This window comes from Tupaia chinensis, unplaced genomic scaffold, assembly GCF_000334495.1.
Source record: "Tupaia chinensis unplaced genomic scaffold, TupChi_1.0 Scaffold000503_1, whole genome shotgun sequence".
Lineage (NCBI taxonomy): Eukaryota > Metazoa > Chordata > Mammalia > Scandentia > Tupaiidae > Tupaia > Tupaia belangeri.
This window is the reverse complement of record NW_006160015.1, coordinates 740,887-756,879: the sequence shown is the minus strand read 5'-3', so window position 1 is coordinate 756,879 and position 15,993 is coordinate 740,887. Positions and strand designations below refer to the sequence as shown.

Genomic DNA, 15,993 nt, shown 5'->3' with positions numbered 1-15,993 from the left:
CCTATTTGTGAAAAAAAAAAAAAAAAAAAAAAAAAAAAAGCATCAAATGGGACCAGGAGTTAACTTAATGGCTAAGTTGCTGAACTCCCATGTAGTGGACCGTGGTTCGAGTACTGGGCCTGGTGACTTAAACTCATGCCAGGCATGTGTGCATGCGTGCCCAGGATGCTGGGAGGAGAATGGAGGAGAAGGGATTGTGGCGTGGCCATCCCCACTGCTGGGGGGAGGGGTGATTTCTCGCTTTCTGTCTCTGTGTTACACTCTGTCTTACAGGCGAGGACACACACCCTATAGTAAAAACCTCTTCAAAAAAAAAAAAAAAGAATCAAATAGATCCTTTAGAGATGAAGGCTATAATACAGGAAGTCAAAACCTCCCTTTAAAGTAGTAAAAGCAGACTATATCATACAGAAAATCAAATCTCAGATGTAGAAGATAGAATCGCTGGCCTAGAAAAATCCACCATGAAAACTGAGAAAATGGCCTCTCAAAATGAGAATAATATACAAAAAATACTAGATACCATCAAATATCCAAACATCCAAATAATTGTTATCCCAGAAGGCAAAGAGACTCATTAGGGCATAGATAATCTATTCCATGAAATCCTGCAAGAAAACTTTCCAAACCTAGAGAGGCATTCAAAGATCTAGTCTCAAGAAATATAATGGACCCCAAATAGAATCAAACTAAGAAGATCTTCTCTAAAGACACCTTATAGCCAGATTGAGCAAAACTACAAACAAAGACAAGAACTAAGATTGGCAAGAGAGAAATGTCAAGTTACCTACAAAGGATATTCCATCAGGCTAACAGTAGACCTCACTGGAAACAATGTGAGCGAGGAAAGAATGGGAAAATATACTCAAAGCGTTAAGGGAAAAACAATTTCAACCAAGAATACTGTACCCAGCAAGATTATCCTTCATATGGGAAGAAAAGACAAGAACATTCTCAGATACACAAAACATGAAAGAATCTACCAATACCAGACCAGATCTCCAAGAAGTTCTCAAGGGAGTGCTGTATCAGGAAAATTAAATTCAGACACACAGAAATGAGAGTTCAAAAACTAAGAAAATGGCCAACTTAATCATAGGGATAAGTCTGGAGTTGAATATGATATCCCAGAATTTAATCGGGAAGATTGAACAACAACAGAAGATAGATTAAGTATATGAGACTGAACTGGTGAAATAGCATTTTATAACTTTTGACTAAAACATTGCTGATTTTCTTCTAGGCTTTGCTTTCTGGTTTTAAGAATTTTTGTCCTATCTTGAACTGCTGATAAGTTCCTGTACCTACTATTTGAATAGAATCCTAACCTGTTTCTTTGTTTTAAGTAAGCAAAATTCCTTAGCATTTCTTTGATTTATTAAAGCTTTAAATTAAAAAATATATTAAAAAGTATCTATTTAATGACCAAAGTAAGCTATATAGCATCAGCCAGGTGCCACCTTACAGTATATTCATTCCATTCAGAGTTTCACGCCTAAAGTCAGACATGTATTCATAGATATGTACATACCAACTGAACTTGCTATTGAAAGTAGTTAGATTATTTAAGAAATTTTGTGAATCAATAATATGTGGGGGAAAAAAAGAAAAACACACTGGGTGCATGTGTGTGTGTGTGTGCCCAAAATCTTGACAAGAGAATAGAGAGACTGTGGCATGACTATGTCCCATGAGGGGTCCTTTCTCACTTTCCTTTTCTACTTATCTGTCTCTCTGGTGAGCACATGTGTCCTCAGTCAAAAAACAAACAAACAAAACATATAGCCACTTCTCAGTTAATGATCTACCTGTTTAACAACTGTTTGGACTTATGACCTGTTCTCCAGTACAGGAAATCCCCTTTCTCAGTCTATGTGAGTCTCAGGAATCTCCTTTCTCAGTCTGTCTCATTCCCACCGTCAGTATTCATTATGTGAAGCATTTGCTATTGCACAACATTACAGGTTTTGTTTATAAATTTGTACTGTATTGTGCACCCATAGTAGTATTCAGAATAAATAAAAAAATCAGTATGCTGGATTGATAAATGTTGTAGTGTGTCTCACTGCTTTTTAGCATTTGTCTGCCATATGCTTTTTATACGGATAGAATTATGTTATTCTAGTGTGGTGTCATATGATATACATTGAAAAATATGCACCCTATGGCATCATGACATACCACAAGACATGTGCTTTTAAGCTCCTCACTTATCAATCTGTTTGCTTCATGGTCTAGCTATGGAAACACACTTCCGTCATTAAATGAGGAGTGCCAGTACATTTTCAGTCTCCAGAATATATGCTTTCATGTGGATAAAATTATTCTCTGGATATTTAATCTAGGCACCTAGAATAGGCTAAGCAGTAGGCACTCAATAAAATTGATGAATAAAGTAATTAATGAATAGTTATTGTTGGAAGAGAGAAATGCAACCAATTATTATATACTAATCTTATATCTAGTTACCTTACTAAATTCCTTTATCAAAATCTAATAATCTATGGGTTCTTTTAAGTCTCCTATAATGAATATCTGTCTTGTGAGTAATTTTCTATCTTTTTATATCCATTCTTCTAGTATGCTTAAGTTAAATTTAGTCACTCATAATGTAATTACTGAGGAGTTGGATTAACTTTTACTTTCTATTTGTTTACTATCACATTTAAGTAATTTTCATACATTTTTATTATATTGATCTTATGTTCTCCCTCTCTCCTAATAGTATCTTTCAAGTTATTTAATTCAGATAAAGTAATTTGCTCACTGAAAGCAATGAACCAGTATTGAAGCAATTTTATAATTCATGTATTTTGCTAAAAAACTATATTATGTTCAGATTATTCTAAATTAGTTAGGCTAAGTCATCTTAAGGACACAATATACTTACAACAGAACACTGGCTCAAAAATGTATTTTTCTATGGAATTTTGGGATACAAAATGTTGGAGGTCATGAGGATATATAGTTTGAGTAATTACTAACTTTCTCACACTACAGACTCCAGTAGATTTGAATATGCATTTTCTAAATTTCCCTCCTCATTTATTTTTCACTCTCTCCCTTCCCTTTCAAATTGTTTAGCACAACTTACAGGCTGTGCTACATATTTAATACTTACTTTCTAACACTACAGACTCCAGTGGATTTGAATATGCCTTTTCTAAATTTCCCTCCTCATTTATTTATTTATTTTTTTTTTGGGAGAGATTTTCACTGTAGGGCGCGTGCGCTCGCCAGACAGACAGAGAGAGACATAGAGACAGAAAGCGAGAAATCACCCCCCAGGGGGGATGGTCACGCCGCAATCCCTTCTCCTCCATTCTCCTCTCGGGATCTTGGGCACGCACGCACACGCGCCCAGTGTGAGTTTTAAGCCACCGAGTCCGGGACACGAACCGCGGTCGACTACGTGGGAGTCCAGAGACATAGCCATTACGCTAACTGCTGGTTCCCCCTCCTCATTTATTTTTCACTGTCTTCCTTTTCTTTCAAATTGCTTAGCACAACTTATAGGCTATGCTACATATTTAATACTTACTTGTTTGCTGCTTCATATTGAATCCTGTGGCTGTAATTGTAACTCAGTTTTCTTAAGGATTATCGTATTGGGCTAAACACCACAATATATAATTCAAAAAGCAAGTGATTGACAAATATGCCATCACTTGCAAATCAATGTCTGATACAAAAAGATTATAGAGTAGAGATTTGATATTGATAATCAAGACAACTTAGGTAAAGACAATTTCTAAATGTCTTCAGGTCTTTCAATTTTAAATATCACTGATTCTTTTACAACAGTTAGATCTTAATAAAAAAATTAAGAACTTTTATTAAAGATTAAGTCAATTTTACTGAGTCTCTTAAAAACACTTACTGCTAGTAAATTAAAGCAAATTGTAAAATTGATAAATATTCTGTGGTACTATACTCCCAAATCACTAAAGTGTAGATAAGTTTCTATACAGAATAGTAAATTAATGAAGTATTTAGTGATTTTCCTGGGACATATACAAGTGACAGGAGAATACTGTTTTTAATGCTCCACCCACCCTTCCTTTTCTGGGAGATTGATACATACAGCTGCAGCATGGTTTTAATAGTTGGTGAGTGAGACATCAGGACATTGGTTTTTAGATAAAAGAACAATAATAACAATAACAAGAAGAAGGAAATCTTCGTATTTTCATCTTGTTTGGTCTAAGGCGAATTATTTCTCCAGTATCTATGTATGTTGAAGTCTCTAGGACTACTTCAGACTTGATAATTCACTAGAGAGACTTACAGAAATCAGAAATTGTCATATTCATGGTTATGATTTATTACAACAAAAAGATCCAGATTAAAAGTAGCAAAGGGAGGGACCGGCAATTGGCATAATGGCTATGTTGCTGGACTCCCACATAGTCGACCACAGTTTGAGTCCTGGACCTGGTGGCTCAAACTCATGCCAGGCGCGTGTGTATGTGTGTGCTCAAGATCCTGAGAGGAGAATGGAGGAGAAGGGATTGCGGTGTGGCCATCCCCCCTGGGGAGTGATTTCTCACTTTCTGTCTCTCTTTCTCTCTCTGTCCTTCTGGCGAGCTCATACGCCCTACAGCAAAAACCTCCTCCCGCCCAGAAAAAAAAAAAAAAGAATTCTTCCCTGTTTAATCATTTTACATTAATATGTTTTTCTCTAAACTTAAATATTTAATTTGAATTCTTTCAGTGGTTGTGTATTCTAAAGTGAATTAATATATTGTGGCAAGGCCTCAGTTGCCCAATTAATAAGTGGGGACAATCTTAAGTATTTCAGTAGGGAGCTTTAAGAATTAGATTCATCGTCTGTATTAATCCCCATGATAATTCTCATAAACTTTGAAGTGTTACAACAGTAAATATATAACTACCATAGCAATGCCAGAAAATTAAACATTCTGAAGAAATTGTATCTGGTATCAATACATTAACTCACATGTACTATGGAAACAAATGCTTCAGACACATCGCGTTCTTCTGCAATATAGTTGAAAGCTCGCCAAAGGGCAACTCCAGCATCATTTGTTCCATCAACTTCATCGTCTGTATTAAGAATGAACACAAAACCAATTCTGGGAAAAGAGATAAATAAGGAATGTCACAACAACCTCTTGAACCATATAAACCACTTTTCAAAAAAGTCTTAGTTTACAAGATCTAAATGGAGGAAATATATTAGTATAGAGAGGAAAGGGGAATTATTACTTGAAAAGTTTGGCTATAACACCTATTCACTAAAACCTTCATAGCTCCTAGACTCCTGAAAATGTCAAACAATGTCCCTAGTCATGACATTATTAAATGCACATATTATTTTGGAGAAAAAAAAAAAGGATAAGTGTACTTTTCGTTCAACCCCAAGAAGATGGGACCTCCCATAAGTTCCTAGTATTACCAGATAATTCTCTCAGGAAGGTACTATCATAAAAGTATATGATACTTCACAATATACAGCTATGTTATGTCAGACTTCAGAGTTAACCACTGTTTTGAATTTCACCTTAATGTTCTGTGTAAGATCAAATATGAACATCACAAGATTTCCTTCAGTTGACAGTTTAATGATATAAATTGACAATTACCTAAGAGGAATTGCATGATAATAGAAAAGTTCAGCAAGCTGTATAAAAGCCAAGGTATATTCTTGAGCAGGATCAATAAACAGAACCTAAAAGAAAGATAGTATATAATCATTATTTAAATATAGAATTATCATTAATTCAAATGTTTAGTCTAATTTTTATAATTAAATACATTAAATTCAAGGTTTAATTTTTTTTTCCTTTTTTTTTGAGAGGTTTCGCCATAGGACACGTGCACTTGCCAGAAAGAGGGAGACAGAGAGCGAGAAATCACCCCCTAGAGGAGATGGCCACACTGCAATTTCTTCTCCCCCATTCTCCTCTTGGGATCTTGGGCATGCATGCACACACGCCCGGCGTGAGTTTAAGCCACCAGGTCTGGGACTCAAATTGCAGTCGGCTGCATGGGAGTACAATGACATAGCCATTATGCTAATTGCTGGTCCCACAAGGCTTAAGTTTTTAAGAAATTCCTAGAAATGCTAAACAGTTCTGAGGAATATAAATAAGAAATAATTTTATAATGGAAGGATTTCTAAAAGTTATATATTAAAATATACTTATACGTAAAATTTAGTATCAGATCATCTATCTTATTTTTGGAAGTACAGCACTGAGTATTTTTTTTTAAAGAGATGTTTGCTATAGGGCACATGTGCTCACCAGAGAGGAGGAGAGACAAAAAATGAGAAATCACCCCCGAGGCAGGATGGCCACACTCTAATCTCTTCTCCTTCATTTTCCTCTTGGAATCTTGGGCACACATGCAAATGCAGTCGGTGTGAGTTTTAAGCCACCGGGTCCAGGACTTGAACCACAGTCGACTATGTGGGAGTCTGGCAACATAATCATTATACTATCTGCTGGTTCCTAAAGTATTTTTTGACATGAAGTGAAATACCTTATTCTAAATGTTCATTGAATTTTCTGTGATGGCTTCTTTTCTTTTCTTTTCTCTTTGTTTAAAGAAAATGAGAAACTGAATTTTGAGCAAAAAAATTAGCATTAACATAAATTGCTTATGATTGTTACATGAAAAAAAGATATTAAATTCCTATGTAAAAAAAACCCAATAAAGCCCTAGCTGCTTTTACTTCATTTCAAAGCTCCAGTAAGGTTACTTGTATACTTAATATTGTACTGCAGTAATGGACTTACATGTATAGATGATAAAGTAACATTTATATACACTCTCCTAAAATGTACTATAATCATTAGTTCTTTATAATGTAGAATGAAGAAAAATTCTATCATGAATTCGAGAAAAGGTAAAAGTAACTCATCAACTTAATAGTGGTATTATAGGGACCAGCAGGTGGCGTGGTGGTTAAGGTGCTGGACACTCCCACATGGCCAACCATGGTTCAAGTCCTGGACCTGGTGGCTTCCTTTCTCACTTTCCTCTCTCTCTCTCTCTCTGTGTGTCTCTCTCTGGTCAAATTAAAATGAAGGAATGAATGCATAAATAAATAAATCTTTAAAAAAATAGTGGTATTATAAAATGACATGAAGACTGATAAGGGGCAGTAGTAACACTGTTTTGGCTTTTCATATCCGTTAGCTATGCAGCCTCAAGCTGCTGCATCAGGCAAGTCCTTACAACTCAGATGCCTACTCACAAATAGAAAGTGAATCCAAAAAGTATGCAGATAGCTTTATGAAAGATATGTACATATAAAAGTAATCAAATTATAAAACTCACCAAATTATGCAAATTACGCCTTATGGAAGGTATATTTCCAGGGAATGTTGGCTTCAGAAGTTCTTGGTAACTTGTAGGCCATGTGACATACAAATCATCATTTTCTAAATCATTGATCCACTAGAAAAGAATCCAGAAATCTTTGAAAATTGTATTAAGATAGCACTAAATCATTTTCAAAGCCAGATTTTCACTGTATCAAATGACAAGTGAAAATATGCACACAATCTTCTACATTTCTGATTAAGAATAGGCAGCCAGTCAAATGTTCTCTAAATTAAGGGATGCATTTTATGTACAAAATTTTATACTTCATAGACTGATACATTAAGAATTCCTTCAAAAACGACTAATCTTTCACTCATGTGCTTGTTTCTCATGTCACAAAATAAAATTATATAAAGTTACTCTACAACCACTGCAGAGAGAGGAGTATTTATCTTAATTATCAGTAGTAGATGAGGTCCTCTACCTCCCCTATCAATTTAAAGGCTTGGACATGGGACAACAAAATGACTTATAAAAGTTAAGTTAGAAAAGGAACACCGTAGATGTCCAGCTCTACTCAAGTATAAAGGCTGGAGAAAGTGGTATGAGCACTGACTGTTAGAAGCACGTGGTAGGGGCAGCAACCCACAATCAAGAACTGAGCTACAATTCTCAAAAGCGTGAGGCATAAAAGACAATCTCATTCATCTCTACTTCATCTAGGGATTTTCCAAATTGCAATCTAGAGGAAAAGAGTTCAGACAGAAAGTGACTGTCACCCTAAGCTGGGAAGCAAAAGTCAAAGTCAGGAAAACAGCTGGAATTTGAGGAGGGAGACAGGAATCTAGGAGAGGGAAACTGTAGGGAAGAAACCAGAACAATCTCCATATAAATTCCTTTCATTTGCTGACTCCTAACTAGCACACACACACACACACACACACACATGATGCCTCCCCGCACCATGCCAAGCTTCCCCCACCTCACACACACACACAAAAAAAAAAAAGGGAAAAAAAAAAAAACAGAGAATCACAGCCACAGCATGGTGCTATGCTATGACTAAGACACTGTCTTAGACTATGTCATACTAAGACTATGTCCAAATGGTAAACACTATAGACTTCCCTCTGAGGCCCAATAGCACAGATCCCATAAGACTCACAAAACCTGAAAACAAGCCTCAACAAAAGTAAGTGAGCACCTGGTTTTCAGGCTACCAATCAAACCTTAACACTATATTTTTTCATCAATTTCTGGCTCTTATAAAAAACTGACATGCAAAAAGAAAAGAACCAGATATTAAAGCCACAAGAAAAATTAAAAAGATACAAAGATGATTTAGAAAAAGACGGAGAGAATCAGGAGAAAAAACACTTCTATTTTTTTAAGAGAGATTTTTGCTATGGGGCATGTGTGCTCACTGGAGAGACAGAAAGCAAGAAAACAACTCTCAGGGGAGATGACCACATTGCAATTCCTTCTCCTCCATTCTCTTGGGACTTCAGACATGCACATGCATGCTCTCGACATGATCTTTAAGCCACCGTATCTGACACACAAACCATAGTTGGCCATTGGGCATCCAGTGCCTTAACCACCATGCCATTTGCTAGCCCCAACAATATAATCTTAAATAACTAATAAGTCAAAGAAAAAAAATCATGAGGAAAATTAGAAAACACTTTGAAATAATCAAAAACAAAACATAATATATCAAAACATAAGGCTCAAAAAGAAATTTATAGCCATTTATGACAGCATTAAGAAAAACAAATACCAAAGCCTATGATACAGGAAAAGCAGTTCCATGAAAAGGTTTATAACATAAGTTGTCTGTCACAAAAATAGAAATATTTCAAATGTACAACATAATGATCCTTCTCAAAAAAATAGAAAAGAACAACTAAACCTAGATCTGGCTCCATGGCACAGTGATCTCATCTCAATGGACATGGTATAGGCCAGTTTAGTTTGTTGAACTCCTGTTATGCCACATGTAGTACAAGATACGTATTAGTCACCACAGTAAGGTAATATATTGATTCATAGCAGATTAGGGGGAGAAAGCTATTATTTCATTACAGTTTTAGAAGTAATGCTCTAGCACTTTCAAGGGACATCTACTGAGGAGGGAAGAAGAGTGGGAGGGAGGGGATTATGACTGGCAGCACTGGTCAGCCTGTTAAGATTTTGGCAAAACCATATTCTACATCTATGGATCTCACTGGAATCTATTTAGCAAGTTAGGAGAAAAAAATTAGTTTTTGAGATTTTTTTTTTCTATGAAGATTATATGAATATCACAGATTACATAAAAAGCCTTTTTAAAGAATTGTTGAGACCAGCAGTTGGCGTAATGGCTATGTTGCTGGACTCCCATGTAGCCGAATGCAGTTCAAGTCCTGGACCCGGTGGCCTAACTCATGCCGGGCGCGTGTGCGTGCGTGCCCAAGATCCCAGAGGAGAAGGGGTTGCGGTGTGGCCATCCCCCCGGGGGGTGATTTCTTGTTTTCTCTCTCTCTCTCTGTCTTTCTGGTGAGAGCACATGCCCTATAGCAAAAAATTATTAAAAAAAAAAAACACTGTAAGCGGGAGAGGGAGAAAGTGAGAAAACAAGCTGCCAGGTCCAGGACTTGAACCACAGTCAGCCATGTGGGATTCCAGGGCTCTTAACTATCATGCCACCTGCCATGCCCTTTAACCTTTATATCCTCAAGATGTGTTTTTCATTACATTAAGACAAAGACCTATTTACTTTGATTTTCAAAAATCATAGTTTCTATATAAACCCTAGATAAAATCACTTATAAAGAAGTTAAACAATAGAGTACTAAAGTTAACGATACTCTGAGAAATTATAATGAATGTATAATGCCAATGTGTAACAAGGTTTGAGGGAGGTATATCTCACACAGTGGCATGAAAACACAATCATCAATAGCCACAAAAAAGACCAGAAGTATATTCTTAAGAAATGCTCTAATTCATGGAACCAACCCAAATGTCCACAAACAGATGAGTGTATGAAAAAAGTGTGACACATATACTCTGTGGAATACTATTCAGCCACAAAAAAACAAGACCTTGATTTTTGACAGAAAGTGTTCTAATATGGAAGATGTATCGCTGAGCAAAGCAATCCAGGGTGTGAAAGAAAGATACTGTATGTATCCACTTAATATATACTATCCATACTTTACGATGGAGATAAAAATATTGGAGGGCATAAAAGCAGTGAAAATAGTTATAAATGCAGAAGACAGTATGGAACAGTGGGGGGGAGAGGAAGGGAAGTGTATAGAGAAGGATAGCAAGAGAACAAATAGAGACGCATGACATTAGTGGGACACAGAAATGGTTTATTACCTGTTGATGATAACATGTATAGTATTCTCAACTGGACTGGTCTGAGAAGTATTTCATGTTGGGTAAATTCTCTTTACAAGTCAAATTATTATATAGTGATTGAATGTTTTAAAAACATGAGAATAAATAATACTACTATTAATAAAAAATAATTAAAATAAAATTATCACAACAAATTGTTACATTTCAAACCAGACTCCATGAGCTCATATTTATAGAGAAAATGTTTTGGTGAATTTAGGATCCATATTTATGGGACGTGAACATATTCAACTGAATAGAAAGGATGGGTGTGCAAGCTCTGGCCTCATTTGCTCACTTTCTAGTCAATGTATAAACTGGAATGCATGTATTAAGCAGAATAGATAAAATAAGAAGGTGAGGGGAGAAAAAAAAAGCTCTTGGCATATGGAAAATAACAGAACCTATTAAAATTCAAACCTGTGAATGACTTTACATAACTGATTTATCCTCGCAGAATTTCGGTTTTTCTATATATGAAACAGTAACCACAGATGGCTTAATGGTTATGTCACTGGACTCCCACATGACTGACCACAGTTTGAGTCCCAGACCTGGTGGCCTAAAACTCACACCAGGAGCATATGCGTGCATGTCCAAAATCCCAAGGGGAGAAAGGAGGAGAAGGCATTATGGTATGGCCATCTTCCTTGGGGGGTGATTTTTCGCTTTCTGTCTCTGTCTCTGTCTGTCTTTTCATGTAGTTATTATGAGTACTGAGTGAGGTGAGTGAAAACTGTCATGCTTTAATGTCATTTTTTAAATTAAACTTTCTAAAGACTCCTCATACGCATTCATGGAAACTGTGTATTATGAGAAAACTATTCACACCGTCAATCACCCTCAGCCTCAACCAGGCAGGATCAAGGGTGCACGCAGCTGGCAGGCACAGGGCGACCTTAGGACATGAACCTGGGACCTTCCTCTTATAGCTTCAGCATCATGGAGTGGAGCAGGTGCTACGTTAGCACCACCCCACCACGGCTGGCCATCTCCTATTTCTCTTTGGTGGTTTACATTAGGGAAATTACTATGTCAATGTCTACGAAGTACAGAAAAATTATAAGGGCATCAGCCATTACTATTTAAAAGGTTATGTCAACCAATCCTTTCTTTACAAGTGTCCTTTTGGTCTTCTTTTATATCTCCTCAGTTAAGCTGCACTTTTTATTAGTTAAGTGATTATATATTATTATACAGTTATTATTATTAAAGTTTTATGTTATTATGAATAAATCATTATATATTTGAAATGGCTTTTGGAAGAAAACTTTTTGATTTGAGTAATGTCACTCAAACCCATTTTAAGACAGTTTGTTTTTAATTATAATGGCTTTCCTTAACACGTTTTAGTCATACAGTTATCTGTCTGGTAACACTTTCATTTTCTCATTTCTAACAGTTCTACTTTCTATAATAATATTAAATCATAATGCAAAGCAAACATGAAATCATGCACAATTTTTTCATAATAGGCATCATATCAATGTCACTCAAACCCATTTTAAGACAGTTTGTTTTTAATTATAATGGCTTTCCTTAACACGTTTTAGTCATACAGTTATCTGTCTGGTAACACTTTCATTTTCTCATTTCTAACAGTTCTACTTTCTATAATAATATTAAATCATAATGCAAAGCAAACATGAAATCATGCACAATTTTTTCATAATAGGCATCATATCTGAACTTTCTGAAGACCTTGTATATTGATTATACTTAAAATTGGTACGTTTCCAAAATCTCATCATTAAAAATTATGTTTTATGTTTCCTATGATAAGCATTTATTCACTGAGGGAATATTTGTATTTATCAAGTACCTACTAAAACCAGGGATTTAATTGTGAGAGGGAAAAAAATGAATCAAGTTCTAAAGCTCAAGAAGTTTTATGTTAGGTTGTTGGGAAAGTCATGATGTATTTTTTTATATAAAATGCACCATGACTTCCCAACAACCCAATAGTTGCACAAGAAACAAATCACAAGATAAATGTGAAAGCTGCACAGGATGAATGTAAAATTATAACTATGCTGTGTATATACAGGGACCGATAATTCTGACATATAATTTTTATATATGCATATGATGTGCCTGTATGAAAAATAACATGTAATACACATGTGTGTGTGTGTGTGTGTGTGTGTGTGTGTGTATGCAAAAGGCTTATTAACTCAGCAGGCCTCTGTTGCCCACACCTTGCACATTCCTGAAAAGGACCTGTTTTTGTGACTGGCCTGTTTTCTCTTGGCCCGCTCCTGAAAATTGAGCTCTTTTAAGAGTACACTAGGGCCATGATGCTGCAGTTTGTCTAGAGAGTTTAGACAAACAAGGGGATTTGAAATGAACACCTGCATTTCCTTTCAGAGTCTGGGACTTCATGACTGAGGGCAGGTATAGAGCCACTGCATGCCTATAAGACAGACCCCTTTCACAACTGTGGACAAGAGAGCTTCCCTGGTGGGTAGAACTTTACAGATCAGATTAAATACATCCTATACGACATTTTATATAACTCTTAGGAGGGAACTCTTAAAAACCTAAACATGGTTTCTTCTGAACTTCATCCTTGATGACTTGCTTTATGTCCTTCTGCTCTAATAAACTATAATAGTAAATTAAAAAAACTCCTGAATCTTAGGAATTGAGTAAATTAGTTGACTTGAGGATGGTTTTAGGAAACACCTGGAAACACATACATTAAAAAGTTAAGTAATATGTATTATTAAGAAAAGCTTCTCTCAGGATCAGCAAATGGTGTAATAGTTACGTTGTTGGACTGCCATATAGTTGACCACGGTTCGAGTCCTGGAAATGGTGGCTTGAAACTCACGCTGGGCACGTTTACATGCATGCCTAAAATAATGAGAGGAGACTGGAGGAGAAGGGATTGTGGCATGGCTCTCTCTCCAGGAGGTGATTTCTTGCTTTCTGTCTCCCTCTCTCTCTCTTTGGTGAATGTATATGCCCTATAACAACAATCCCTCTTAAAAAAAAAAAAAAAGAAAGAAAGAAAAGTTTCTGTCAAGATCATCTGAGCTGAAGTATGAAATAGGAACTGGACAGAAAGAGGAAAAAGTACTTTCCCATCATGAAATGAAGTGAGTACTGAAGACAGTGTCAATATTTCCCAGTGTAGGAAATGAAGGTGGGAGCAGGTTACTTGCATATGGCCATACCAAAGACCAGGTCTGGTCTGCACATTAGAAGGTCCCTGTAAGCCGTCCAGGCATGGCTCTCCTTGTGCTAAGGTGGCATTCTTACGCTCCTCAGACTAGTTGATTGGTGTTTTAGTGTTGCTGTTGTTCTTTATTGTTTTCTTTTTATCTTTAAAGCCAGAGAGGACACTGAATGAGAGTGGGTAGATGTTCTTAAAAGGAAATACAGAGATTATAAGCTACAAGGAACAGAGGACATGAGTCCACAGTTTTACTTTTTCTTTCCACTGAGTACTCTTTCGAAATGCTTAAATTTATTCTAAAGCCAGCCAATATTTGGTCATATTAACCTTTTAATATACTGGAGATTTTAGAACAAGGAATAACATGAACACTTACCATTATTGCAGAATGCTGAATATCTAATACATAGGTATAGTCCTGAATGTTGGAATTTAATTTTAAAAATTTGCTCATCTCTTCTCCATTGATCCCAAGACTGTGAAGGCCATTCATCATTTTTCCTTCTAATTTCAGCATATCCAAAATACTTTATGTTCAAAGAAAAGAAGTTTTATTTTGATTTACCAAATCTGTTTTGAAAACAGTTTTTAAATTTGATCCATTTTGCTAAGCATTATAAACAAGTTTCATTGGTGTTTTTACTAAATACCAGGAAAATATATTATTAAATTCAGTAACGGATAACACAAAAAGTAATTCTAATTTGTTATCTAGGGTAAACATACTATCTCTTAAATAATATTTTATTAAATGTTAAATATCTATTAAATAAATATTTTTAAATAATATTTTTACTAAAATAGCAGTAATAAAATACTTTACTAATATTTTTACTAAAATAGTAGTGATAAAATGTTATTTAAAAGGTAAGACAATAAAGAATATTTTAATCTTTACAAAAGTAGTGAGAATATAATCAGGCCTGGGTAGGCCAAAAATGAAGCAAAAAAACTCCAATAGATCTAGGTCACTCTTTTGATAAGCCTACTACAAAAATTAGATCAACATGCCCTAAAACGTAAAATTTTAATATAAGGGAAGCCCCATAAAGAATAAACATTCACAGCTGTTAAGAATACAAATTTAACATCTCATTACATATACAATAATTCAATAGTTCTTAAACATGAGAAGAAATTATTACTGCCAAAACACCATCTATACTAAATAGCTCCACTGACAAAGTTTATCAGCTTCTTGCTGTGATTTCCAAACAGTGCGCCTTTTGAGTCTCCAAACCACCTCCTGGAAGTCTCAGTGATGCACCTGAAGCTGAACAGGCACATCTCCTGCAGAGGTGGGGCCAGAAAGCCAGCAGTGGGCAGAGCTGGGAGCGGAATGTTAGAGAACACAGTATTTCCCTGCATCCTCTGGATTTGTAAAGACAAGACTTAACAGACCATAGCAAAGTATATTTGTGCATGAAAGGTAAAAAATGGTGCTAGACAAGGAGGAACTCTGTTACTTTTTAAAACCAAGTATTAAAATTTGTATTTATTATATTTGACCTAAATGTTTCATTTAAAAATCCAGTTATGGAAGTCATTTTATGTTTCTCAAGAAAATTGGAGAGATCTACTCTTACGGTTAAGAAAGATTTTTGCTATAGGGTGCATGCACTTGCTGATGAGACAGAGACAGAAAGTGAGAAATCACCCCCCCCACCCCCAGGGGAATGCCTATGTAGCAATCCCTTCTCCCCCATTCTCGTCTTGAGATTTTTGGGTATGCATATGCGGTTTAAGCCACCAGATCCAGGACTTGAACCACAGTTGACTATGTAGTCGCTGGGAATCCAGCAACATAACCATTATGCCAATGGCTGGTCCTGAGAGATCTACATTTTTTTTTAAAGAATTATTTCATTATTTTAATTTGACTAGTGAGGGGCAGAGAAACAGACAGAGAAAGAGAGACAGAGAGAGATAAAAATAGAGAGAGAGTGAGAAAACAAGCTGCCAAGTCTGGAACTTGAACTGTGGTTGGCCATGTGGGAGTTCAGTGCCCCTAGATACCATGCACCTGCTGGCCCCAAGATTTACATTTTTAAAACAACAAAAACCTGGGCCATTGGTGGCATGGTGGTTAAGGCAACTGGAGCCTACATGACTGACTATGGAGTTCA

At 35.9% G+C, this 15,993-nt stretch overlaps 1 protein-coding gene and 1 pseudogene across 1 annotated transcript in view; both read right to left on the bottom strand.

The window, feature by feature from the left end:
- Positions 1–15,993, bottom strand: part of UGGT2 (UDP-glucose glycoprotein glucosyltransferase 2) — a 139,497-nt gene that overhangs the window by 102,618 nt on the left and 20,886 nt on the right. The window contains 4 exon segments of the mRNA XM_014590932.1: positions 4,961–5,096; positions 5,607–5,692; positions 7,309–7,428; positions 14,244–14,394. Coding sequence (XP_014446418.1) covers positions 4,961–5,096; positions 5,607–5,692; positions 7,309–7,428; positions 14,244–14,394 — 493 coding nt within the window.
- Positions 10,156–10,262, bottom strand: LOC114009276 (uncharacterized; annotated as a pseudogene).